This window comes from Eschrichtius robustus, chromosome 12, assembly GCF_028021215.1.
Source record: "Eschrichtius robustus isolate mEscRob2 chromosome 12, mEscRob2.pri, whole genome shotgun sequence".
NCBI classification, from domain to species: domain Eukaryota; kingdom Metazoa; phylum Chordata; class Mammalia; order Artiodactyla; family Eschrichtiidae; genus Eschrichtius; species Eschrichtius robustus.
Window position 1 is genome coordinate 87,739,531 of NC_090835.1, and position 24,130 is coordinate 87,763,660.

Below are 24,130 nucleotides of genomic sequence, written 5' to 3' on the forward strand. Positions count from 1 at the left end.
TTATACCCGAATCCTAGATCTTCACCATTCAGCATGTCGGAGACCGCTCCTGCCGCTCCCGCTGCCGCGCCTCCTGCGGAGAAGACCCCGGTTAAGAAAAAGGCGTCCAAGAAGCCGGCCGGGGCGCGCCGGAAGGCGTCTGGGCCACCGGTGTCAGAGCTCATCACGAAGGCTGTCGCCGCTTCCAAAGAGCGGAGCGGTGTGTCTCTGGCTGCACTCAAGAAGGCGCTGGCGGCCGCGGGCTACGATGTGGAGAAGAATAATAGCCGCATCAAGCTGGGTCTTAGGAGCCTGGTGAGTAAGGGCACTCTGGTGCAGACCAAGGGCACCGGTGCTTCCGGCTCCTTTAAGCTCAACAGGAAGGTGGCCACTGGGGAAGCCAAGCCCAAGGCCAAGAAGGCGGGTGTGACCAAGCCCAAGAAGGCTGCTGGGGCAGCTAAGAAGTCCAAGAAAGCCACGGGTGCGGCCACTCCGAAAAAAACCGCCAAGAAGACCCCGAAGAAGGCCAAGAAGCCAGCTGCAGCTACTGTGACCAAGAAAGTTGCCAAGAGTCCAAGGAAAGCTAAAGCTGGTAAACCCAAGAAGGTCGCCAAGAGCTCAGCTAAGGCAGTGAAGCCCAAGGCCACCAAGCCTAAGGCTGCCAAGCCCAAGAAAACTGCACCCAAAAAGAAGTAGGCTGTTAAATCGTCTGCTTCTAAAACCCAAAAAGGCTCTTTTCAGAGCCACCACTGATCTCAAAAAAAAAAAGACCTGTATACTCCTTCCATACTTGCTGTTTCTGTATATACCTATCACCTTTAGCCTTTTAATCTAGATCAAGGTTGCGCAGGAGTCGTTGCAGAAGGCTGCTCACACTACACTAAGATGGGCAGCGAGGGCTTGGAAGGGTGACTGCGGTGAGGTTGCAGGGCGTAGACCCATCCCTGTGGATTGTTCCTTGCTCTGCGGTGCTTTTGGTTAGTCTCCTGGTCAGCAATTACAAGCGCTGTCCTGAGGCTTGCGTACTTCGGCTATCCGCCTGCCCCACTCCACTCCTGTGAGCAGCAAATACGACCACAAAGAAATCCAGCCAGTTTCTTAGTCTTAACGGGATATTCCGATTGGGCTAAGAACTCATTCAAAAGTCCCGCCCTGCTCGCGGGTTGGCTCACTTCTCCAGCCCGTGATTTTCACCCTGTATTTAATTGGATGGTGGCCGGCCTCCATCCTTAGTCGCCAATGTTTGTTTTCCTTTCGTTGGGTTAGCACTATTCGCTTGATACAGAAATGTATCTGGTATTTCGGACATTTTCCATGTTTCGAAAGTCAAGTTGCTGGCTCTCGGGGGCGTTGGTATCATCCGATCCGGGGAGGAGTGTGGGTGCAGGCACTCTGGCCTCGCATTCTTTTGTTAATTCCTGTGGGCTGTGGCAGCAAAGGAACATTTGAAAAACTGCTAGAGCGGTGGCAATGACTCTTCCACCCAGGGCAAGGCTGGACCAGGGATCTTTCTGTTCCTCGCATCGTGTAACTTAAAACAAATGTGTGATGGATTTGAGCGCATGAAAAACAACTTTTAGTCGGCCATTTTGTCCTGGCCGGCCAGTCAAGGATCCTCATTTTAGGTGGACTTTAACATCTAAAAATCGAAGATGCTTTAAACGCATTTTTGTGCAATCCAAAATTTTCTACGCGAAGGAGAAAAAATATATTGGTAAAGTTTTGGAAATAGTGTGTGTATTGGGGGGGGAGGTGATGTCGCTAATAAAGGGCTTTAGTTTTCATTAACAGTATTGTACGTGGATTCTTTCATATTCATGGCGTTTCTCCTGGATAGAGAAAGTCCAGCGTCCTATTTCTATTCTGGTGGGCAGAGAATTTCTCAAGACAATTTCCCGGGTCAGGGGCTTCTGCAGACCTGCAGCTCAGCTCTTCAACCATTGCCACAAGGACGAATTTGTGAATTGAGTTATTTCCTGCATTAGTGGTAGCGGCAATGGAGTTCATTCCTCGTCTTAGTCACTGTGTAGGAGAAACCAAGAGATCTACTGGATAAAAAGAGTAGATTGGAGCCAACGTGCGTAGAAAAGCAGAGATGAGAGATGTACAGAGAGTGCTGCAAGATCTGGGTTCCTGACACCTCCTGAGTTCCTGGTTTTTTGAGCCACCTGAACTCCTGCCACCGGGGCCTCTCCACTTAGTTCAGGTTGGGTCAAGTTGCAACAACCAGGAAACCTAATAAAGACACTCCAAATATAATCACAGATAGGGCTTATAGTAATAGCACCATGTACTTCTATTTTCCCTTTCTCCTTCAAATAATTTCAAGTCCACCCATTTGCTTGATTTCACATCAGCTCTAAGAGGCAGGGAAGGAATCAACCTAAGCAAAGAGAGTTGATCCTCTAATTTTTCTTCAGACCTCCTGTGAATGCCCTTTGGGGTGTAAATTTATTGGGTTTATATAGTTGATCCTGTCATTGAATGTTTCCTGCAAACGTATTTGCATAGTTGAAACATGTCCTTTACTTTCAAGTAAAACATATTCCTCAAAAACAAATATAACCATTCTTTAGTAAGGCTGCAGGAAGAGTTCATTCACAGAGAGCTAAGTTATTGTTAAAAATCTCTAATTTTACCTAGTCTTTAGATAGTCTTCAACAATGTTTCCTCAATTTTGTCCATGTTCTTTTTGTTCCATTCCCTCACAACTGTTCACATAGTTTACTGGCTTGGGTCTAATAAGACATTCATTCAATTCTAAAAATTGGCTAGTTTAACGAAAGGGTCTTTGTCACGATTTTGTTTAGTTTATAAAACCTATATTTTATTTTTACGTTATTAATATTATTTTCAGTATTCACTTATTATTATAAAATAATATTGACAACAGCAATAATATACTCAAATAATTGGCCAAACATGGCTGATTAGCCAAAAATGGCAATGAATACTGCATAAACTAAACTGCTGACTGATAATGATGAAAATTCATGAAATGTTCTTGTACTTTGGAAGTGTACACAGAAATTAAAGGCTCCTTGTAATGCATTATTGTAAAAAAAATTTTTTTCTGTACATACACAGTGCTCTCATGGCTGAAAAATTAAATATCCCATTACTTCCCCTAGGCAGTGCTCTAGATATCATTTCTTCTAAACCTGAGGGAGATGTAAAAGGTAACTTTGTGGTTGAAATCCATGCCAGAGAGGAACAGGTCCAGTACAAGATGTGATTACATCATTAGAGAATTTCAGAAGGGAACAGGGATATAGGGCACAGTGGTAACAGCAATACTGTTGACAGCTAGCATTTCTTTCTTTTTTTCTTTTTTTTAACATTACTTCCAATTTCCAATGTACTTAACTTTTTAAAATTTATTTATTTATTTATTTTTATTTTTGGCTGTGTTGGGTCTTCGTTTCTGTGCGAGGGCTTTCTCTAGTTGTGGCAACCGGGGGTCACTCTTCATCGCGGTGCGTGGGCCTCTCACTATCGCGGCCTCTCTTGTTGCGGAGCACAGGCTCCAGACGAGCAGGCTCAGTAGTTGTGGCTCACGGGCCTAGCTGCTCTGTGGCATGTGGGATCTTCCCAGACCAGGGCCCGAACCTGTGTCCCCTGCATTAGCAGGCAGATTCTCAACCACTGCGCCACCAGGGAAGCCCAGCTAGCATTTCTTGAGCACTAATTTACAAGGGTGCCAAGCACTATTGCTGAACACTCTTCATTTATTTTCAAACACATTCTTGTCACAGCACCTTGAGGTAGGTGCCATTATTACTGAGGCTTGGTCACATTAAGGACATAATGAGTTAATATCTGATCAGTGAGCCAGTATAATTATCCTCCATGTATGAGTGCTGTTCCTCACAAATATAATGAGCCACATAAGCAATCAAAAATTCTCTAGTAGCCACATTTTAGAAAAGTAAAACAAGTAAAATCTATTTTAATAATATTTTAACCCACTAAAATAAAAATATTTCAACAAGTCATCTAAGGTAAATATATTTAGGAGATTTTAAATTCTATTTTTCATACTAACTCTTTGAAATTTGGTATGTATTTTTACACTTAAGCTCATCTCAATTTGGCCTAGCCGTGTTTCAAGTGCTCAATAACCACATATGGCTAGTGGCTACCGTCTTGAACAATATAGATCTATAGTAAATGCTGAAAGGAACACACAAGAGGATACTTGCTCTGGAGTAGAATCTAGATGTTTCCAAGGAAATAATTATGCTGACCTGATCCTATAATTATGCTGACTCTATCTCAGAGTCCTGAGTCATCTGAGACTAGTGTTTCTCAACAGGGCACTCTGCTGAGGTGTGGTATAACAGAGTGGTAGGAGGGCAAGGAAGGCCATGTGTCATTTGGAAAAGCATAGCAAGTGCTGAGAAGCAGATTTACCCTGAAGATAATGAAACTCAAGTGTCAGACCCTGTACTTCCAAGGTCCTGGGAGGGGCCCCTGGGAGTATAGTATGTTCACTTGCCCTCATTTAAAAAATACTTTTTTTTTTTAATTGCAGCGTTGACAGATTTTAATCACAGCTGGTAAAAACCATTTATTTCCATTCAATCTTCTCTTCTGTTACAATTCACCTTTTGTCTGATTATGTTGGGATGTTGATGAGAATATTTGGGACTTGAGAAAATTTACTTGCATCTATATTGTTTGGGGTTAATGACATATATAAAGTGACGTGCAGATGTGCTCATATATATTGATAGTTCTGTTGCTGCTAGCCAGTCAGATCTAAGAATGGCTTCAAGGAATACTCCTACTGCCCACTGATAAACTCACCTGGATTAATGGCAAGGAAATATGGGACTAGATGTCATATATCCATGTACCTAGCACTGGGAGTGAGTGCATAGGGGAGAATTGAGATTTGAAATGTATAGAGCCAGAAGCTAGTCTGTGAAGAATTCTTCCAAATTTTACAATTCACATATGAGAGAAGCTTGACAGAGGATTTTCCAAATTTGAAAACAATCCTAAAAACTTGACACCACCTACAGTGCTTTGAAGCTGAAATTCTTCTAAGTTATCAAGGGAATAAAACAAATTGTGATCAACCACCGTAGAGGGAATACTGAATTCTCTTCCCACTGTCTACACTCTATAGAAAATATTACTAAACAATTTTCCTTTAAAGAGGGAATCAGAGTATGCTGTCAAAAATATAGGAAAATAAAGCATTACAGTGTGTATTCAACTTAATAAAATGTGCTATTTTTCTGAATCTTGTGATAGCTATGGTTTTGTCTTTTTGTAAAATTGTAATTTGTTAATTTATTTTCTCATAATAAATATTCAGTATCTACTTTGTAATTTTGTTTGTAGTTTTAAGTCACCGCGTTGTGTAAGCCTTAAGTCTCAGAAAACCATCTGCTCCATCAGTTACATTGTACATCAATATGTGGAAATGTTTTTTAAAAATTAACATTTAAATAAATGTTCTTTGTATTAAAAGGGGGCATGGGTAAAAAAAGCTCTACAGTTGGTACCCTTCAATATCTCAAACCCCCTTGATTTTAAGATGCATAGGCAAATCTTAAGGTTACATAAATTTAGTGGATCTCTGCTGGTGAGTACTGAGGTCAGTTCCTATTGCCTGAGCTACAATTCCATTTTAGGTAGACCAATTGACCTTAAGACAGTATTTTAATTATCAGAGATAATTCCCTGAATAAGTCTAACCCGAATAAAGGCTTACTTTGGTTTTTACGAACACTAACTTCCCTTACTTGAATTTTTACTATACGCTTTCCACCATTAGTGATTTCCAACGCCTCAGCAATCATGTCACAACCGCCTTTAAAATTGTGGGTGGCTCTTAAAAGAGCCTTTTTTCAATTAGGGAGATAACTTTATGCCCTCTCCCCGCGGATGCGGCGCGCAAGCTGGATGTCCTTAGGCATGATGGTGACGCGCTTGGCGTGGATAGCACACAGGTTGGTGTCCTCGAAGAGCCCCACCAGGTAGGCCTCGCACGCCTCCTGCAGCGCCATCACGGCCGAGCTCTGGAAGCGCAGGTCGGTCTTGAAGTCCTGCGCGATCTCGCGCACCAGGCGCTGGAACGGCAGCTTGCGGATCAGCAGCTCCGTGGACTTCTGGTAGCGGCGGATCTCGCGCAGAGCCACCGTGCCGGGCCGGTAGCGGTGCGGCTTCTTCACGCCGCCCGTGGCCGGTGCGCTCTTCCGGGCCGCCTTGGTGGCCAGCTGTTTGCGCGGGGCCTTGCCGCCGGTGGACTTGCGAGCGGTCTGCTTAGTGCGAGCCATGACAAGTGATTGACTACACACCCACAATCTGATGCAGGCTTAGGCAGTTGTCTTTAAATATAGTTAGAAGCATTCTGATTGGTCTTGTTGTTTTTCAAAAGTACCGCGCGATAAAACCATTGGCTGAAACGTGACCGGGAAGGAGAATTAATTACTAGAGAATCTGATTGGATGAATTACTTTACCACCCATTCCCGGTGCCTTTTTTTGCCTCTGGGATCTGAGGGAATTTTCATACGTTCTATTTCATCCTGCCGCCAACTACAGCGTGCATAACGAGACATTTAAGGACCATGTTAACTTCCGATTCAGTTGATGAGTTCCCCTGATAGTCTCAATTCTTGACACGCTCGCGGGTTGTCAATACTGCTGGTCCACACACTAAATTGAGTACAATTGTTTTTTCTCCCCCAGACAGCTGGGTTAGGTTTAAATAAATCTCGAACCGCCAGGACTGCCACTTTCTCTGGTCATCACAGCTCCCCTAACCCCGAGTTTTTCTTTTGTGAAACTACATGGCAGTGTCACTGGGTGGATGATTCAAAAAATCACATGTAAAGACCGATTTGATGACAGATACACACTGGACCGCAACCAAACTTTCGTCATAAAAAAATAGATTTTGCTTAAATTTACAACCTTGAGAGCCCGAACAGGGTTATTACTGGCAAAAGGAAAATTTCTTTGCTTTTTGTTATTCTCAAGCCCGAGCGATGCTCCGCCTCCTCTTTAGAAACGCTTTTGTTGACTACAGAAGTTTCACCCGGCATGCACTAAAATAATGCTTGTGGGAAGTCCAATTTCCCTGGAAGTCAGTGTTTTGACGTCACTTTGTCTTTTACAAAACAGATAGATAACCTGGCTACCAGCTTTTTTAATGAAAACGTAGATGGCTCTGAAAAGAACTTCTAGACAGTTTATAAAAAAGAATTTCGTATTTTGTTTAGGCTTTACTTGCCCTTGGTCTTGCGGTGGCTCTCAGTCTTCTTGGGCAGCAGCACAGCCTGGATGTTGGGCAGAACGCCGCCCTGAGCGATGGTGACTTTACCGAGCAGCTTGTTGAACTCCTCATTATAGATGGCCAGCTGCAGGTGGGGCGGAACGACCCGCGTCTTGTTGTCGCGGGTCGGGCTGCCCGCCAGCTCCAAAATCTCGGCCGTCAGGTACACGGGGGCCCCGACACCGACCCGTTTGGAGTAGTTGCCCTTACGGAGCAACCAGTGTACGCGGCCTACTGGGAACTGCAAACCAGCTGGGGAAGATCGAGTTTTAGCTTTAGCCCTAATCTTGCCTACTTATTCACCACGTCCAAACGTAATTACCTTATACAATTTAACAACAAACATTGTGAGCAAAAGGAGAAAACGCTGGATGACATATGAACAAATCATTTTACGGACAGTACAGGGATGCCCCAGTAAGCTATCCGATTGGTCAAAAGTATGCTGTTTTTCTATCCAATAGAAAAACAAATAGTGTATCCTTTATTTGCATAAACTACCCCTCCCGCCCTTAGTGAACCAGTACTACTGTTATCCAATCAAAAGTGAGAACTCTTGATTGCTCATTTGCATTGAACAACTATAAATAAATGGGCTCTGAACTCTTCACACTACTAGTTTTAGTTGTGGAGAAGACGGTTTAATGTTTACTGCAGCTCTTCGGAGGAACTATGCCAGAGCCATCGAAATCTGCTCCGGCCCCTAAAAAGGGTTCTAAGAAGACCATCACTAAGGCGCAGAAGAAAGACGGGAAGAAACGCAAGCGTAGTCGTAAAGAGAGCTATTCCATTTACGTATACAAAGTTCTGAAGCAGGTCCACCCAGACACCGGCATCTCATCAAAGGCCATGGGAATCATGAACTCGTTCGTCAACGACATCTTTGAGCGCATCGCGGGTGAGGCGTCGCGCTTGGCGCATTACAACAAGCGCTCCACGATCACATCTAGGGAGATCCAGACGGCTGTGCGCCTACTGCTCCCTGGGGAGCTGGCCAAGCATGCTGTTTCCGAGGGCACCAAAGCAGTTACCAAGTACACCAGCTCCAAGTAAGTGCTTGTATAGGCACTTCGTAATTCAAAGGCTCTTTTCAGAGCCACCCACTTTTTCGAAGAAGAGCTGAAACTTCCGTTTTTTTTGATGATGAATGCAGTTCTCTACTGGTTATATTTACTTTCAAGTTTTTTTTCCGGTGGTGTTGATAGTTGAAGCAATTTTGGAGCCATGAGCCCCAAGCGACTTGGAAGGTTTATCGGCTTTAATAAAAAGACATGAATTACTGTGTCGCATTACTCAAAAAAACTCAGTTTTTCCCCAGGAATTAAATTTCCAGATGCTTATTAAACTGTTGGAAGTGTTCACTCTTTTCTACAAAGTCTCCTGAAATTTCTAATGGCGATGGGACTGTCCTTCCTTGGTAAGGAAGCGGTTAGGGGATTTCAGAGAGTAGAGACCCTGAGGAGATGATTATCCAGGCTGTCTTTTCAGGGGTAGGGGTAGGGGTAGGGGTAGGGGTAGGGGTAGGGGTAGGGGTAGGGGTAGGGGTAGGGGTAGGGGTAGGGGTAGGGGTAGGGGTAGGGGTAGGGGTGGGGGCGGCGGGGGTGAGGGGGAGGGGGTGGGGGCGGCGGGGGTGAGGGGGAGGGGGTGGGGGCGGCGGGGGTGAGGGGGAGGGGGTGGGGGGCGGCGGGGGTGAGGGGGAGGGGTGAGGGGGAGGGGGTGGGGGGCGGCGGGGGTGAGGGGGAGGGGTGAGGGGGTGGGGGTGGGGGCGGCGGGGGTGAGGGGGTGGGGGTGGGGGTGGGGGCGGCGGGGGTGAGGGGGAGGGGTGAGGGGGGTGGGGGCGGCGGGGGTGAGGGGGAGGGGTGGGGGTGGGGGCGGCGGGGGGTGAGGGGGAGGGGTGGGGCGGGGGGGGTGAGGTGGAGGGATGGGGGCGGGGGGGCGGGGGAATGGGGGGGCGGGGGAACGGGGGGAGGGGTGAGGGGGCGAGGGGAGGTGTGGGGGAGCCGGGGAGCGGGGTGGAGGTGTGAGGGGGGAGGGGATGTGAGGGAGGAGGAGGGGAGGAGGGGAGGGGAGGAGGGGAGGGGAGGGGGGGAGGGGAGGGGAGGAGGGGAGGGGAGGGGAGGAGGGGAGGGGAGGAGGGGAGGGGAGGGGAGGGGAGGGGAGGAGGGGAGGGGAGGGGAGGAGTCCCGACGGAACAAAGGGCAGGTAAGTGGCATTTTCTCCGGGAGCCTGAACTCCCCTGGGATTGTAGAAACAAGCAAAATTGCCTGTTGTTCCTTTAATAAGCTGTGGGCACTTCTGTAGGGTATTACCTCAAGCTCTCTTCACACGGTTGAAATGAGATTTTCTAATTTCGCATTAGAATTGTTTACTGATGGCAACAGCCAATCTAAAGCCGTTGCAATTTTTCTTTCATTCCTGAAATCTGGGGTCCCGTTTCTTGGGTCATTTACCGTTCAGGGATGCCTCTAGAAGAGCTTGAAAGGGTGGCACTCCAGCTCTAGGAGGGACAAAGGATTTGAATTTCCCGCCCTCCCCATCTGGTGTCACCTCGTCGCAGAGCGGGAGGGCCCCAGTTGGAGACGAAAATGTGCTGATTTTTCTTGGAAACCCTTTTCAAAGAACCCGCGACTCCAAAAATAACCCCGATAGGAAGGGCCTTGGTTGAGGAAAAGGAGTCAGTTGGGGCTGGTCTAGGCCTCGGACTGGGGGAGGGGAAAAAGAGCCGGGAAAAGGGGCAGCAGTTGACTGCCTATTAAAAAGGTGGGGAAAAGTCTCTTCCTTTGGTTTATGAGCACCGTATGTAGGTGACATACAACAGTCTGTCTGGATGAAGAAATAAAACTTGAAGTAGAATTTCTCAAAAAGGACCACTTTTAAAAGAAAATTTAAATTTAAATGATCTTTTCCCAGCTCCCACACAAATCAGGTGACTGCTATACGAGAAGCATTTCTTATCTCAGCGTACACAAAACATAGTTGTGAAAGAGAAGCTTGTCTTAGAAGTTAAAATTTTTGTTTTTTAGATTATAACTTCCCCCCCCTACCCCCGTAAAAAAAAAATTATTGAACTCAAGCTGCAGTTTAAGAATCACTCCCTGGAGGGGTGAGATCTGGGAAATAATATCTCAGCCTCTTCAAAATGATCTCCTGAGGTAAGAATTATTTTTTCCCCATCTTGCCTTTCATAATATTTGCCTACTTGCTTGCTTCTATCTTTCTTCTCTCCTCTCTCCCCCTTCTTCCTAATAGTTGATATTTTACCTAAAACTATACCCTTAAACAAGAAGCCCAAACCAAAACCTGGGTCCCCTAAACTCAAAGCTAGGCCTTTTTGACATCTATACTGATACCTGGCTGATCTTTAACAAGCAAAAAGGAAATTAAAACTCAGATTCCTGGACTCAGGGCTAGACTCCAAAACTATGTGGGGAGTGGTGAGAAGCCAGAAATAAAATTCATACATCTCCCCAGCTGATTCTGATGAGGCACCAACTTTGCTCATTTAAGTGTTTTTATGATGGCTGGTTTAGAATCCTAGTTGGAGAATTCTAACATATGTGTCTCTTGGTCTTAATATATGTTGATTATCTTTATTCACTCAAATGGAGGCTTTGGTATGACAGTGATCTTTTTGTAAAATAAACTTATCCTGGGCATCTTGGGTATTGTTATGAGACTCTACATCTTATTTAAATTTAAGGTTTAGGAGACCTTCCCCCCTTCCCAGCCCCCTTCCCGCCTGGGGTAGAAGGAGGGGCACTGCCTCATTGTCAGGTGGGAGTGGCATCCAAGTTTCTTGCTCAGCCTGTTTGACATTGACAGGGAAGAGGTGCCTCATTATTGCTGGGGAGGGGTTGGAAGTTCAGGATCCCCATGTGGCCTCTGTAGGAGGGGGAACAATTTTCTTCGGTTGGTCTAATAATTAAACTGATATGGCAGTGATGGGTTTCAGGGCAGGCCTTCCCAAGATGTGCCACTTTGTCATGCAGAGAATTTAGAGCTGAAAGCAATCAAGGCCCAAAAGATGCAAGAAGAAGCTTTGACCTTACCCCTAAATGCCTAAAAGAATTTTAGATAGAGAACCTGTTCCAGGAAGGCAGCTCTCACCCTAGATAACTACAGTATAATTTGAACGAGGTGTGCAGACAGGGGGGAACCTAGCAAAGACTGTTCATTAAAATTTTTTTCTGGGTGCCATTGTTTCTGTTTGGCCCAGCAAACATTTGTTCACAAAACATTTTCTTTTTTTCATCTTCCTGTGAATTGCCTTCCTACCCTTTGAAGTCCCAAGCCCCTAACCTCTTCTCTCAGATGGCATAACAAGCCTCAACTGCCTAACTTGTCCTTGGGTCTCATTTTTCTTATTGTGTCCGACCCCCAAATGAAATGAAATTTAACTTTTTCCTGTTAATTTGTCTCATGTCAATTTAATTCTTAGACCAGCCAGAAGAACCTAGAAGGGTAGAGGAAAATTTTTTCCTCCCCAGCGACCCCAAGGTCACACCATGTCATCACCTGGAACACTCTGGCACTACTTATTTATGTTGAATAAATGCTAAATGTACATCTCTTTCGAGTTCTCTTGACCCTTCTGATTCACAGTGATTACTCTTCTCCATGTGCTCTTATAATATTTATTGCTTAAAACCTTCAGTTTTGGATGCAAAAAATGCTGTACCATTTAAACTTCAGGTATACAACCCCCCACCTCCCCACCCCCTGCCCTTTTCAAAAGAGAGTATGAAGTCTTCAAGGCAGCACCTGAGATACCTTTTTACATCTCCATCACGGTTTTTGAAACATTTCAGACACAGCTGAGCCAGTGTTGATGTATATTGCTGTTGTCCATGGTGAAGATAATAAATAATAAGGAAGTGAATATTGTTAAGAGAAAACGTCATAGGAGTCAAAAGACTTGAGAGAAGGTAAAAAAAGAAACAGGAAATGAGCATCTTTACTCTCCTGCTTGGTTGCCTGGATCAAAATATAGTTCTCTGACCGAGTTGGTTTAGAAGTAATTTTCTCACACCCAGGCTCTTGTTCCTTTTACCATCCTGTTAGTTAGTAGACTTTTAGGCTGGAGTCCTCAGAAATTCCTGAAATAGTAATCCGCCTCCATCTGGGCCCCATCTATTTCTATTTCATGGACCATTAAAAGAAAAAACGGCAAGATCTCCCTCGGTAATTTCTCTTAATTTTATGTTCCTCAACATGAGAGCTTAAGACCAAACACTCTGTAGTAATATTAATAGAGTGTTTTATAGTAATATACTGTAATCTCATTTTGAGTATTTATGTGCTGTGGGGTGTTTGTTCTCTCTCATTTCTTAGGAGTCCTCATGTACTGCAAAATTTTCAGCACTCTAACTGCAAGAAGTGCAGTACGATATGGAGAATGATGGAGAAGTTTTCTAAAGTAATTAGAATCCTGTGTGTGGTAGCCAAGTGAGAAAAGTGGGAGGGTAGGAAGGTTGAGAGGTGGCACTGGGGAACGACGACAAAGTTTACAGCCAGGATTTTGTTGTCCTTGGTCCCATTAACCTTGGCCAAGGCAAACAAACTGGGTCTCTCAGTTTCACAATCTCTAAAATGAGGACAGTACTCACTCTACATACCTCCCAGGTGATCCTGGAAGGCCTCATAGGTAAGCTATGAATGAAACGGAAGACTTACTGGATCATCCAGTTCTTGCCTTCAGTTTTCATTGTTCAGATAGTTTAAGACTTGGGCCAGGACAAAAAATTGTTTCCTCTTCTCCCTCTTTCCTGCCAAACGAGTTAAAGAGTTAGGTAAGTTAAAGTAACACTGGGAATAGAAGTACCTCCCTCTTAAATATTATGTTTCGAAATTGTTCTGCGTTTATTCCTTTCCAAAAATCATGAGTCACAATTTCAATAGCAAAAAGTCAGAACAATAAGAATAATCACTCCTGCTTCTGACTGCATTTAAGAACAGTGCTTTGAAAAAAACCAAATAGACTCCATTATTAACAGTATTAAAAGCCCACCAGACTGTATGAGATTGGAGCAAACGGAAAACTCACACTAGACAGAAGCCTTGTATGCAAATGAAGGATGCAGGTTCTGATTTCCCATTGGTTCTTAAATAGTAGCCAATGGGAAACTAGCACAAGCCTACCTCTGGTTAGTATAAATATTGCTCTCGCCGCAGCTTTATCTATTGCTTTTTATTTCGAAGGCTTTTAAGTTGAGGGGTAGTAGTTATGTCTGGTCGCGGTAAACAGGGTGGAAAGGTTCGTTCTAAGGCGAAGACCCGCTCCTCGCGAGCTGGGCTCCAGTTCCCCGTAGGCCGAGTGCACCGCCTGCTCCGCAAGGGTAACTATTCCGAGCGTGTCGGCGCCGGGGCGCCGGTGTACTTGGCGGCGGTGCTGGAGTACCTGACGGCCGAGATCCTGGAGCTGGCGGGCAACGCGGCCCGCGACAACAAGAAGACGCGTATCATTCCGCGCCACCTGCAGTTGGCCATCCGCAACGACGAGGAGCTTAACAAGTTGCTGGGGCGCGTGACCATCGCTCAGGGCGGCGTCCTGCCCAACATCCAGGCGGTACTGCTCCCTAAGAAGACTGAGAGCCACCACAAGGCCAAGGGCAAATAAAGTGTTTATTACTTTTGCACGGCATTTTTATTTTCCATTATCCAAGAAAAAGAAAATCAACTTATAAAGGCTCTTTTCAGAGCCACCCACCCTTTTCTTTTAAAGAGCTGTCATGCTTTTCAGTTCTGCCCATACGAGGGCTGTGACATCAGGCGAAAAATCACGGCAAATAAGTGAGTGTCCTGAGGGAAATCAATAAGAATATGTGCGAAAACACGAGCTGTGAGGAAAGCCACACGAGTTTAAATTGACCGGATTAGTATAGTTGACTCAGTTTATAGTCAAACTACTTTCCTCTTCGTTCCAGCGGTGACTTTTGGAAAGTTTTTTCGCACTAGAGAGTGAGGAAAGTATACTCACTTTTAGTGAAAAGCGCTGTATTCTTCAAAGTTAACCTTCAACATTTTTTGTTGACTTAAAGGAACACCCCAAACCTCTGCATCTATTCAACTTTATAAAAACATTACACATTTCCTGAAGGGATTGAGTAAATTACACATCCTTGGTACTTCGCGCTCGTGTCAGAAACATCTTCCTGACTGTCCACGATGTTTGTGCCAGACTCAAGAAAATCTGAGTATCATTTTAGATGCAGCCCATCTAATTTTTCTAAGCACTTCCAAAATATCTTTGGTGATTGTACTTTAAAAAAAGAAAAAAATACACAAAAAATCAATCCGTTGGCGGTGCCCGCGTTGCTTTGTGTAACTTTGCTGTACGTTTTGGAAGCGAAAGCGTAAATAAAATGACGTCAGGGCGTCGGAGTCGCTATAGTTAAAGGGCAGGGTTTAGGATTCATTCACCAACCCGAAAGCAGCTCTTAATTCTTCCGGGCCAGGCACAAAAATGGACCAATCCGAGGAGGGCGCGGGTACTTTTGAATGTTCTTGGGTCCAATAGTTGGTGGCCTGGCTGTATAAAAGAAGGGCGGCTGAGTGCTTTCCACTGGCATTTGGGAGAACATTCATCGTGAGGTTTTGTCATGGCTCGTACTAAGCAGACCGCTCGCAAGTCCACTGGCGGCAAGGCCCCGCGCAAACAGCTGGCCACCAAGGCGGCCCGGAAGAGCGCACCGGCCACGGGCGGCGTGAAGAAGCCGCACCGCTACCGGCCCGGCACGGTGGCTCTGCGCGAGATCCGCCGCTACCAGAAGTCCACGGAGCTGCTGATCCGCAAGCTGCCGTTCCAGCGCCTGGTGCGCGAGATCGCGCAGGACTTCAAGACCGACCTGCGCTTCCAGAGCTCGGCCGTGATGGCGCTGCAGGAGGCGTGCGAGGCCTACCTGGTGGGGCTCTTCGAGGACACCAACCTGTGTGCTATCCACGCCAAGCGCGTCACCATCATGCCTAAGGACATCCAGCTTGCGCGCCGCATCCGCGGGGAGAGGGCATAAACTTGTTTTTCCGTTATTTAAAGTGCCAATCTTAAACCCAAAGGCTCTTTTCAGAGCCACCTACAGCTTCATTTTGAAGAGCTGTACCGTAAGGAAGTAAAATTCTCCCCTCAACTAGGGTGAGTTAGGGTAGAATTCTTCCCGTCCCACCCCCTTCCCCCACAGCCAAACATTTCTGGAGTTGTGTGAAGCGAGGGCCTAACCATACTTCCTTAACAGGTAGCCATCCAGGCATAGTTTATAAAACCTTATTTATGACCCTGCTTGCAAATTGTCCAGTTGATTGCATTGTTTTATCTCACATTGCTTTTTGTCTCTTCTAGGGCTATGTACCATGGTATGCTATGCTGTACAATTTTTTCACATTTCTTTGCTGTAGTTATTACTCAAATATAGGATTTTAGCCATTTGACCCAGTGATCTTGCTTTTACGTTTTTTCGGTTTGGGGATTCAGTACTGGGTGAAAAGTGACACATGGGATAGTGACCAAATGTGAGAAGAAAAATAACCTTTTAATTGTGTAACTTTTACACTATATTTTACAAACTATAAAACAATACAGATGCTAAAAAACATGACAGCCACCAATTCTGAAGGCTTTGCTTCAGTTTTTTCCATACCTTATTCCTAGTAGTCTATGCCTAGCTCTGAGATGAGAATTGATTCACCTTGCTAAAATGATTTGCCCAACTCCCACCTACAACAAAACCCACAAAATACACAGAAGAGTAATGTGTGTTGTGTTGTTCACTTGGATTTATTTACATTTCAGGGTTTCAATAAAAACTTTTGGTTTACAAAATAATGTATTTTTTAAAATGACAAAGATATTTCTCTCTGTGTATATTGTTTTAACATTTTATTTTTTCCAGACTGGTATAAGCCTCTGCCTGGCACAGACCTTTGTTACCCATATAAGGGGTCTGTCAGAGGCACCAATGCCCTTGGCTTAAACCAAGGTGATTTTGCCCCTCAACTCTTGGCCCCTGCTGAAGTCCAGGTATCTTGGTTTTTCTTGTTTATTGCTGTGCTGGCTCTTATGTACACTGTTTGACTTTTTCCTTTAATATTTTATGTATCTTGGGAAAAAAGTGTTTTATGTACAGGGCCTGATAGGATAGCTTTAAAAAAGTAAAAGTGCCCATTGCTGGTTGAGGATCAGATAGGCAGGGGACAATGACTGGGACTGGCTGATCCTTCCCCTCCCCAGCCAAGGAACATGAATTTGGCTTTAAGTCTTCATTTACTTGAGCCCCTCAACAGAACAACTATGCAGTATCTAGGAAAAAAAGGTTAACACAGTCTTACAATTCATAACCTTGTTAATTTTTCTAGGGTATACTCAGCAAGCTGGCAGCACTTGGATGCTAGCTTACCTGGGTTCATATCCCAGTTTTACTACTTAATGTGTCATCTTAGACAAATCACCTTCTCCATCATCAGAAAAATGGGAGTAACACTACCCACTTCATAGGGTTGTTATTGGAATAATATGCATCAAGTTTTGGACACATAGCATCATATAAATGCTATTAATTTTCCTGAACTGTGTATCATTTTCTCTCATACTCTAGGATTTTTCGAAATTTGAAATAAAGACAAACTTTAGCTTCTAAATTTCCTTTTTATTTGGCATTACTTACTTGCATAGATTCTGCTCAGTTTAGAAATAGAATTCAGCAGACATTTTAAAATCAAACGTGGAAGAAAATCAAATTTGTGAACGAAAATTTACTGAACACTTTGGGCAGGGGGGTGGTGCCAGCATTTTAATATCATTGCATTAAGCATCTATTATTTTATATTAGGGGAGTGACTAAGGTCGGGCTGAAGACAAAAGGGGGTGTTTAATGTACAGATTGTATCTTTTAAATGGCTGCTGCAAGGTCTTCAGTCAAAAAGGGTTTTTCTTACCCAGGCTGCAGAGTGATGTTACACCACAGGTTGAAGTTTACAGCTAATGCTGTTGGAGTCTAGAATGAGTTTTGGTTTGTTATAAAGACTCTCAAAGGATAGGAGGAGGAAGTCAAGGTCAGGGTGAATTTTTCAGACTTAAAAATTTAGTAGTAGGCTTTCCAGTTGTCCCAGTAGAAGTGAGTTACTGCTCAATGAGTGTTTTCAAGAAATTTAACACAATAGTGGGAAACTGGTATGGAGATTTGAACAGCACCCCAGGCTTGGCTGCAGGAAAGCTAGAAGCCTGAGATTGTCAGTGCACCTTGGGAGAGGGCCCAAAGGAACATATTTGGACCCACCATGTTTAACATGTCACGTATGAAAAACAAAACAATGCTTTGATGCTTTGTCCTTTATTAGATGCTGTGATTTAAAAAAAAAATCCTCAAGAGTAAATGCATATTTGTGTGATTGATACTGTGTTAGGAGTAAAGATGAGACCTCAGGGCAATATCTCAAGTCCAGGAAGATTCTTTAAGAAATAATACCAGGGTTTCCCTGGTGGCCCAGTGGTTGAGAGTCTGCCTGCCAATGCAGGGGACACGGGTTCGAGCCCTGGTCTGGGAAGATCCCACATGCCGCGGAGCAACTGGGCCCGTGAGCCACAACTACTGAGCCTGCGCGTCTGGAGCCTGTGCTCCGCAACAAGAGAGACCGCGATAGTGAGAGGCCCGCGCACCGCGATGAAGAGTGGCCCCCGCTTGCCACAACTAGAGAAAGCCCTTGCACAGAAACGAAGACCCAACACAGCTAAAAATAAATAAATAAATAAATAAATAATTTTAAAAATAATAATAAAGGAATTCCTTTAAAAAAGAAAAAAGAAATAATACCAACTGAAAACAAGTCACATTTATATAGGACTTCATGGGCCAATCTCTGTTCCAATGCTTTGCTTACAATAGCTAAATTAAATCTTCACTAGAATTCCATCAGTGTTATCATTACCCAGTTTTACAGATAAAGAAAACAAAGGCAAGGTTAAAGGTCACACAGCTGTAGGGAAGGAAAAATAATTCTCCCCTCTATGAGACCCCTGAAATAAAAGACAAATTAACAAGAGAAAAACAAAACAGAAGTAACATGTAGCCCTCATGTATACGTGGGAGATACCCAGGGAAAAATGAGTAACTCCTCAAGGTGGCTTAAAATTCAGACTTAAACACCATCTTAATAGGGAAAAGGGGTTGGGGGTGGTATGTATGTAGGCCTCTTGGGGGAGAGTAAATAATTTTTAGGAAAGATGATTGGGCCCTTAGAAGAATAGATGGGAGAGGTATGACAGGATAAAATAAAATTATGTTTAAGGCAGGATAAGAAAATTTCTAAACATAAAATTTTCTCTCTGCTTATTTGGGCCATTACCCCTCTTTAGTGTGCATTGTGCACATTACAGATTGACCAGTCTTCCTTAGAAGACACAGGAATGCCTGCTTCATTGAAAAGAGCAATTTTCTCCTGGTTCCAGCAAGGTAACTCCTTAGGAGATAACATTCCTTTCTCAATCCTGTAAGGGATTGTGATGCCCCACTACTCACCTTGTACGTGAAGGTCTGGACTATGTAGACTCAATATGTAACTTTGATATATGACTCTTTGTCTCAAAAACTTATATAGCTGTGCTTTGACCTCTGACAAGCAGAACAGTCCTCAGAGTTTTCTGAAAGACTGTCTCCCAGGTTATAATCCTCAGGTTGGCTCTAATAAAATCCTCTATTTCTGTCTTAGATTGACAATTAATTTTTGTGGACAATAGGTTGTGCCAAGGTTTGTCTGGGTGTGGTGTCAATTTTTAGTGTCCTTTCCTCAGATAAGTGTCCCTCTTCCCTAGTTAATGAAACTCCTTGGGAAGGGATTTATGACAATTGAGTTCCTTTTGGAGGATCTGTCTTTAGGCAGATAATGGGAGTTCAGAGAAATCTTCCCTCTACATTTGCTGTTTTTCTGCTACAGCTCAAAATAATCAATATACCTACAAGGGAGGGAAAATAACTTTCCTTCTACGCTTCTAAGTTCTTGGCTGAGAACCACTGTATAAAAGGTAGATTAACAAGAGAAAAGCAAACAGAAGCTTAATAACATGTATACCTCACATAGGCTTGAGAAATATCTAGAAAAACTGAGTAAACTCCCAAAATTGGCCCAAGCCACCACCTTAAATACCATCTTCAGCTAAGAAGTGGGTGGGAGCCAGTTATGAGAGGTTACCAGGAAAAGGAACAACAAGGGTAAGGTCGTTATACAGAATTAAGTCTAGTGCCTCCTCATTGATGAGATTCTCTGGTGATTTAGTCATCCTTCTCTTCCCGGTACAGAGAAAAAGACACAAATCAAAATTCCCTTTATAAATGTAAATGTCCCTCACAAAAGAGTAAATTCTACTCTGTTTTTAGAAATGTTTTTGTGTATGGTGTTTTTAAAAAAATAATCAGCTCAAAAATAGTCCTTCTGCCAAAGAAGCATATGGGAGTGGGGGAATGGGGAGTCATATTCTGCTACCCTTAGCAACTAACAATCACTTCCTCCTGAATGAGAAAGTACAGTATTTGCCATAAAATACTGTATAAGCCTCCACTAAAATTCTCAGCCGAAGAAATAAACAGCCTCAGATGCAAAGAGCAAAGGGAGCAAAACAATCCAGTTTAAAAGTGAACCTCTTTACTAGCTTCTCTCCCACATAGTCATTGGATCACTGCCGAGAGGGGCGGAGCCAAAGGGGCGCTGTCAGTGCCTCTTTTCCCGCCTGCGCTTTCAGTTCTCAACGAGGTCCGACTATAGCTTATAATTACTCTTGACCAAGTAGTAGCCTATTGCATTCTGTACGTTTGCGATAATTTAGGTAATCATGTCTGGGCGCGGCAAAGGCGGCAAGGGTCTGGGTAAGGGAGGCGCTAAGCGCCACCGCAAGGTTCTGCGCGACAACATCCAGGGCATCACCAAACCCGCCATCCGCCGCCTGGCCCGGCGTGGCGGTGTGAAGCGCATCTCCGGCCTCATCTACGAAGAGACCCGCGGGGTGCTGAAAGTGTTCCTGGAGAACGTGATCCGGGACGCCGTCACCTACACCGAGCACGCCAAGCGCAAGACTGTCACCGCCATGGACGTGGTCTATGCGCTTAAGCGCCAGGGACGCACTCTCTACGGCTTCGGTGGCTAAAGTCTCATTCTACACATTTTTTTAAAAGGCCCTTTTCAGGGCCGCCCACCTCCGCTCAGGAAGAGCTGTACGCGACTTACGTGCTCAAAACGTATCTCTTTTGAAAAAAAAGTGGTTCTGTTTTAAGGCTACCGTGGCCTTAACTACAGGCCAAACGGTTCGCTTTCACTGCCGGTCTCCATCAGCCAATCTTTGGGCACCTGCTAAGAGTAGCGGTACCTTCACCTAATCAGGCTGCGAGGGCTTGCTTGTGGGTGGGGCTAACGCTGGACTAAGGAAAGCTAATGAGAGGGGTCTGGAAGTCCCGGTAACCTTGATGAAGGACTTATGGCCCGGCGTCCCCGGCTCTTTCTAGTGGGAGGGATCCTGCCTACCCCACATCGTCTGTAAAAGGAGCATCAATTGCCGGCCGGAGTTTCGTCGAGGAGGCAGTTTCTTTCCTGGGAAGCGGGCATTACTGAATCGCCGCCGATCTTGTTTTTAGTCCTGGGAGGGTTCAGTAGATATTTGTACAAATTGCCAGAACCTGCGAGGGTGCTGCTTCGCTCACAAGAAGTCAGAAGCCAGATCAATTAAAATACATTGCCAGCAAGACGCCAGGTGTTAATTCCTAGTGTATTTGCCTTTAGCAACGTCAGGAAAGATCTGCCTTCTATGATCTCTCCCTTCCCACCACCTCCCCGTCCTCCGCTGGGTCGGCCCCAGACCCTGGCCTCAGGTACCTCTAGAGTTTGAGCCAGGCATCATGCTGAGTGTCGTCACCCCCCTGTAAAGCCAGTGATCTCGGGTTTAAAAATGCCTCGGCATTGCTGATTTTCATCCTCGGGCTGGGGGCCCTCCCTAAGCCCCTGGCTAAGCAGAGTTTTTAAATTCCCATTTACTAGACTAAGGGAGTCTGTTCTGAACCCCTAAGCCTCTGTCAGGGCCTTTGAGGTTGTAAGGGAGAAGCTCCCTCCTTTGCAGTTAAGTGGCTCTTAGGTGGCTCTCTTGCACCTTCACCTTCCTTCCAGCTCATCTCTTTCCTCTGTCTGCAGTAAACTGTATTTTTTTTTAATGAAACTTTCAAACATGACAATATGGTTATTATAAAAGGTTTTTTAAAGTATGTCCTCAAATTGATAAACCAGCTAACTGCATAATCAGCATCTTTGATTTAATGTTTGAAAAGGGTGTACTGATGGCTGCTCTAGAAAACACTTTGCTGCCTGGTTACTCTGCTAATGTCTCTCTCTTGACACTGGAGGAGATACTGACTAGGTGGTTGGGAAAGCGAGATTCTAAAGTTCAGGTGAGAGGTCTGGACTAGATAAAAATTTGGGGACTCATCAACATACAAACGGTGAGACTGGATGAGATCACTAAGAACTTAAACATGGTTTAATGCAGCATATTGTTTGTAATAGTAAATGAGTGGTAACAATGTAAATTGTCATGAGAAGGAACCAGATAAAGAAAATATTATCTATATCCATAAAACGGTGTTTTGGTTCAGGCTGCTATAATAAAAACACCATAGACTGTGTGCTTTAACAACAAACATTTCTCACAGTTCTGGAGACTGAAGTCCAAGATCAAGGCACTGTACAGATGCAGACAGATCTGGTGTCTGATGACTCATTTCCTGCTTCATAGACTGCTGTCTTCCCTTGTGTCCTTTCGTGGCAGAGTTGAATGAATGCATGCATGAATTTTCTACACAAGCGCTCAGGCCCTCTCCCACCCCCCTAGCCCACCAGAGGGCTGCCATAATTGATCCCCCATCTACAATTCCTTGACTTGGCACTGCCTGAATCAGTCAGCATGCCAGGTTTTCTCTGGCTCTTAGGAATGATGCAGGAGTGGCAAATCAGGCAGCATTATCTTTGTTCTGAACAAGGACTTCATGACTGTTAGGCCTGAGGAAGGCTCACAGGTTTTTCACTCAGGTAGTGGGTATGACTAAAATGAGTGTGATACTACCTACACGACTTATGAACTAAAAAAGACAGGCCAACCATAACAGAAGCTGGTCTATTGAGCAACCACACCTCCCTCCAGTGTAGGAAAACTATCCACACACTTCATTACATATGCTCTGAATGGAGGACAGGAAATTCTAATTTGCTTACTGGTGTACCCCAATGCCTACAACAGTATCTGGCACATTACATGAAATCAATACATATCTCCCGACGGACACCAGGATACCAGCTAAGGAAAACATAAAGTGACCACTCTCCCAACCAGGCCCATTTTTGCTCCTCTGGTCATCTAGGATACAGCCTTGAACTCTCCCCATTGTCAGTTTAAATTAAGCCAGGCTCCGTACTTTTATCATTCCCCCCAAAATCTTGGAGGACAGTTATCACGTGGGAAATGGGACCAAAAAAGCTAGGAGAAATAGTGACTGAAACTAACACACTGAGGCTGAAATCAGCCTTCTATAAAAATGATACAAAAAGGAACCCAATGACAGAGGCATTTGTAAATATCTTTTTAGATGAGGATAAGCTGTTTCCCTTTTAGCCAACTTCACGTGAATTCACATCCCTTCTCCAGCTGAGTTCTAAAGTCTGGTATGCTACTGAAACATATAATTGGACTAGGGATATTCTTGCTTAAAAACCTGTGGCTATAATGACAGACTAGACCAAGCAGGCCATACTTTCAACTTTAGCAAGAGAACCTCTTCACAGACCAACAGTGCCTACCCGACAATCTCCTGCTACCCTGCCTGGTGATTATATATGTGTGTGTGTGTGTGTGTGTGTGTGTGTGTGTGTGTGTGTATATATATATATATATATATATATATATATATACACACACACACATATATACACATATATATATACACACACACATACATATACACATATATGTAAAACAGCTTTATTGAGATATAACTTACATACCATAAAATTCACCCACTTTAAGTGTACAACTCAATGAATTTTAGTATATTTACTTAGTTGTACAACCACCACTACAATCTATTTAATTTTAGAACATTTCCATCACCCTAATTTCCATTCCTCTGTGAAGTAAGGAAAAAAGTACGGCTAACTGCTGAGGGCTGTGTTGACACCGAAAGGGAAGGAAGCGCGTTTTCTTCATAAACGAGATTTTAATTTCGCCTGAATTCAATGCCCTGGGTTTGCTGGCAGTCTGAATTCGGTTTCCCCTTTTGCCTAACATTTCAGAGATTATTTTTTTAATCGAGACAAATCATCCTATTAGCAGCGGTAATTTCAGTACTGTTCTCAGGACATGACTGAGAGCCATTCAGATGTCTCGTCGGAGTCTATTTCATAACCCGTAAAAACACACAAAAAAATTCTCTAAACAAGGGCTTTGGCGTTTCTCGCCCGATTTCCCATCCCCCAAATTTGGGTCGCCGCGGGGAACCACATGAGATCATCAGTTCTGATTGGTTGAAATCCATGGATGGGGCTTGCTGATTGGGCAGTGCTTCTCTTTGTTCCTGCAAACCGATTCAAGTTTCTCGCCATACTTGGTTCTTTTCCACTTTTCTTTAGTAAGTTTGAGTATCATCTTTCCCCCCTACCTGTGTCCAGTGAATGGAGCCGAGAGTGAGAGTTACATGGATATACACAGACATTAATTCCCGCAATGTTTTCTGACTCGGGGATGTCTCAGTAGTTTTCACTTCAACCACACCATTGAGCTGCAGACTCCTGTGCCTTGGCTAATGGTTACAGCTTTCTTTTATGAGTAGTTGGGTGGCCCTGAAAAGGG

The 24,130-nt window shown here is 44.4% G+C and overlaps 6 protein-coding genes and 1 pseudogene across 6 annotated transcripts; 5 read left to right on the forward strand and 2 right to left on the reverse strand.

Annotated features, from left to right (window-relative positions):
- On the forward strand, positions 1–1,767 carry H1-2 (H1.2 linker histone, cluster member). The gene has a single exon (XM_068557557.1). It carries the CDS (start codon positions 34–36, stop codon positions 673–675), a length of 642 nt encoding a protein of 213 aa, XP_068413658.1. The 5' UTR covers positions 1–33; the 3' UTR covers positions 676–1,767.
- A 3,968-nt stretch (positions 1,768–5,735) lies between these two features.
- H3C3 (H3 clustered histone 3) lies at positions 5,736–6,269 on the reverse strand. Its single transcript, XM_068558126.1, has one exon. It carries the CDS (start codon positions 6,267–6,269, stop codon positions 5,859–5,861), a length of 411 nt encoding a protein of 136 aa, XP_068414227.1. The 3' UTR covers positions 5,736–5,858.
- A 950-nt stretch (positions 6,270–7,219) lies between these two features.
- Positions 7,220–7,615, reverse strand: LOC137774113 (histone H2A type 1-D-like; annotated as a pseudogene).
- Positions 7,616–7,902: 287 nt separating this feature from the next.
- Positions 7,903–8,630, forward strand: LOC137773121 (histone H2B type 1-B-like). Its single transcript, XM_068557560.1, has one exon. It carries the CDS (start codon positions 7,942–7,944, stop codon positions 8,320–8,322), a length of 381 nt encoding a protein of 126 aa, XP_068413661.1. The 5' UTR covers positions 7,903–7,941; the 3' UTR covers positions 8,323–8,630.
- A 4,862-nt stretch (positions 8,631–13,492) lies between these two features.
- On the forward strand, positions 13,493–13,885 carry LOC137773344 (histone H2A type 1-B-like). The gene has a single exon (XM_068557931.1). It carries the CDS (start codon positions 13,493–13,495, stop codon positions 13,883–13,885), a length of 393 nt encoding a protein of 130 aa, XP_068414032.1.
- A 975-nt stretch (positions 13,886–14,860) lies between these two features.
- Positions 14,861–15,278, forward strand: H3C2 (H3 clustered histone 2). The gene has a single exon (XM_068558135.1). The coding sequence runs from the start codon at positions 14,868–14,870 to the stop codon at positions 15,276–15,278; it is 411 nt and encodes a 136-aa protein (XP_068414236.1). The 5' UTR covers positions 14,861–14,867.
- A 4,802-nt stretch (positions 15,279–20,080) lies between these two features.
- On the forward strand, positions 20,081–20,392 carry H4C2 (H4 clustered histone 2). Its single transcript, XM_068558392.1, has one exon. The coding sequence runs from the start codon at positions 20,081–20,083 to the stop codon at positions 20,390–20,392; it is 312 nt and encodes a 103-aa protein (XP_068414493.1).
- Positions 20,393–24,130: the final 3,738 nt, after the last annotated feature.

Bases quoted from the DNA above. Each gene is read 5' to 3' on its own strand.
- H1-2 (XM_068557557.1), top strand. From the start codon at position 34: ATGTCGGAGACCGCTCCTGCCGCTCCCGCTGCCGCGCCTCCTGCGGAG.
- H3C3 (XM_068558126.1), bottom strand. From the start codon at position 6,269: ATGGCTCGCACTAAGCAGACCGCTCGCAAGTCCACCGGCGGCAAGGCC.
- LOC137773121 (XM_068557560.1), top strand. From the start codon at position 7,942: ATGCCAGAGCCATCGAAATCTGCTCCGGCCCCTAAAAAGGGTTCTAAG.
- LOC137773344 (XM_068557931.1), top strand. From the start codon at position 13,493: ATGTCTGGTCGCGGTAAACAGGGTGGAAAGGTTCGTTCTAAGGCGAAG.
- H3C2 (XM_068558135.1), top strand. From the start codon at position 14,868: ATGGCTCGTACTAAGCAGACCGCTCGCAAGTCCACTGGCGGCAAGGCC.
- H4C2 (XM_068558392.1), top strand. From the start codon at position 20,081: ATGTCTGGGCGCGGCAAAGGCGGCAAGGGTCTGGGTAAGGGAGGCGCT.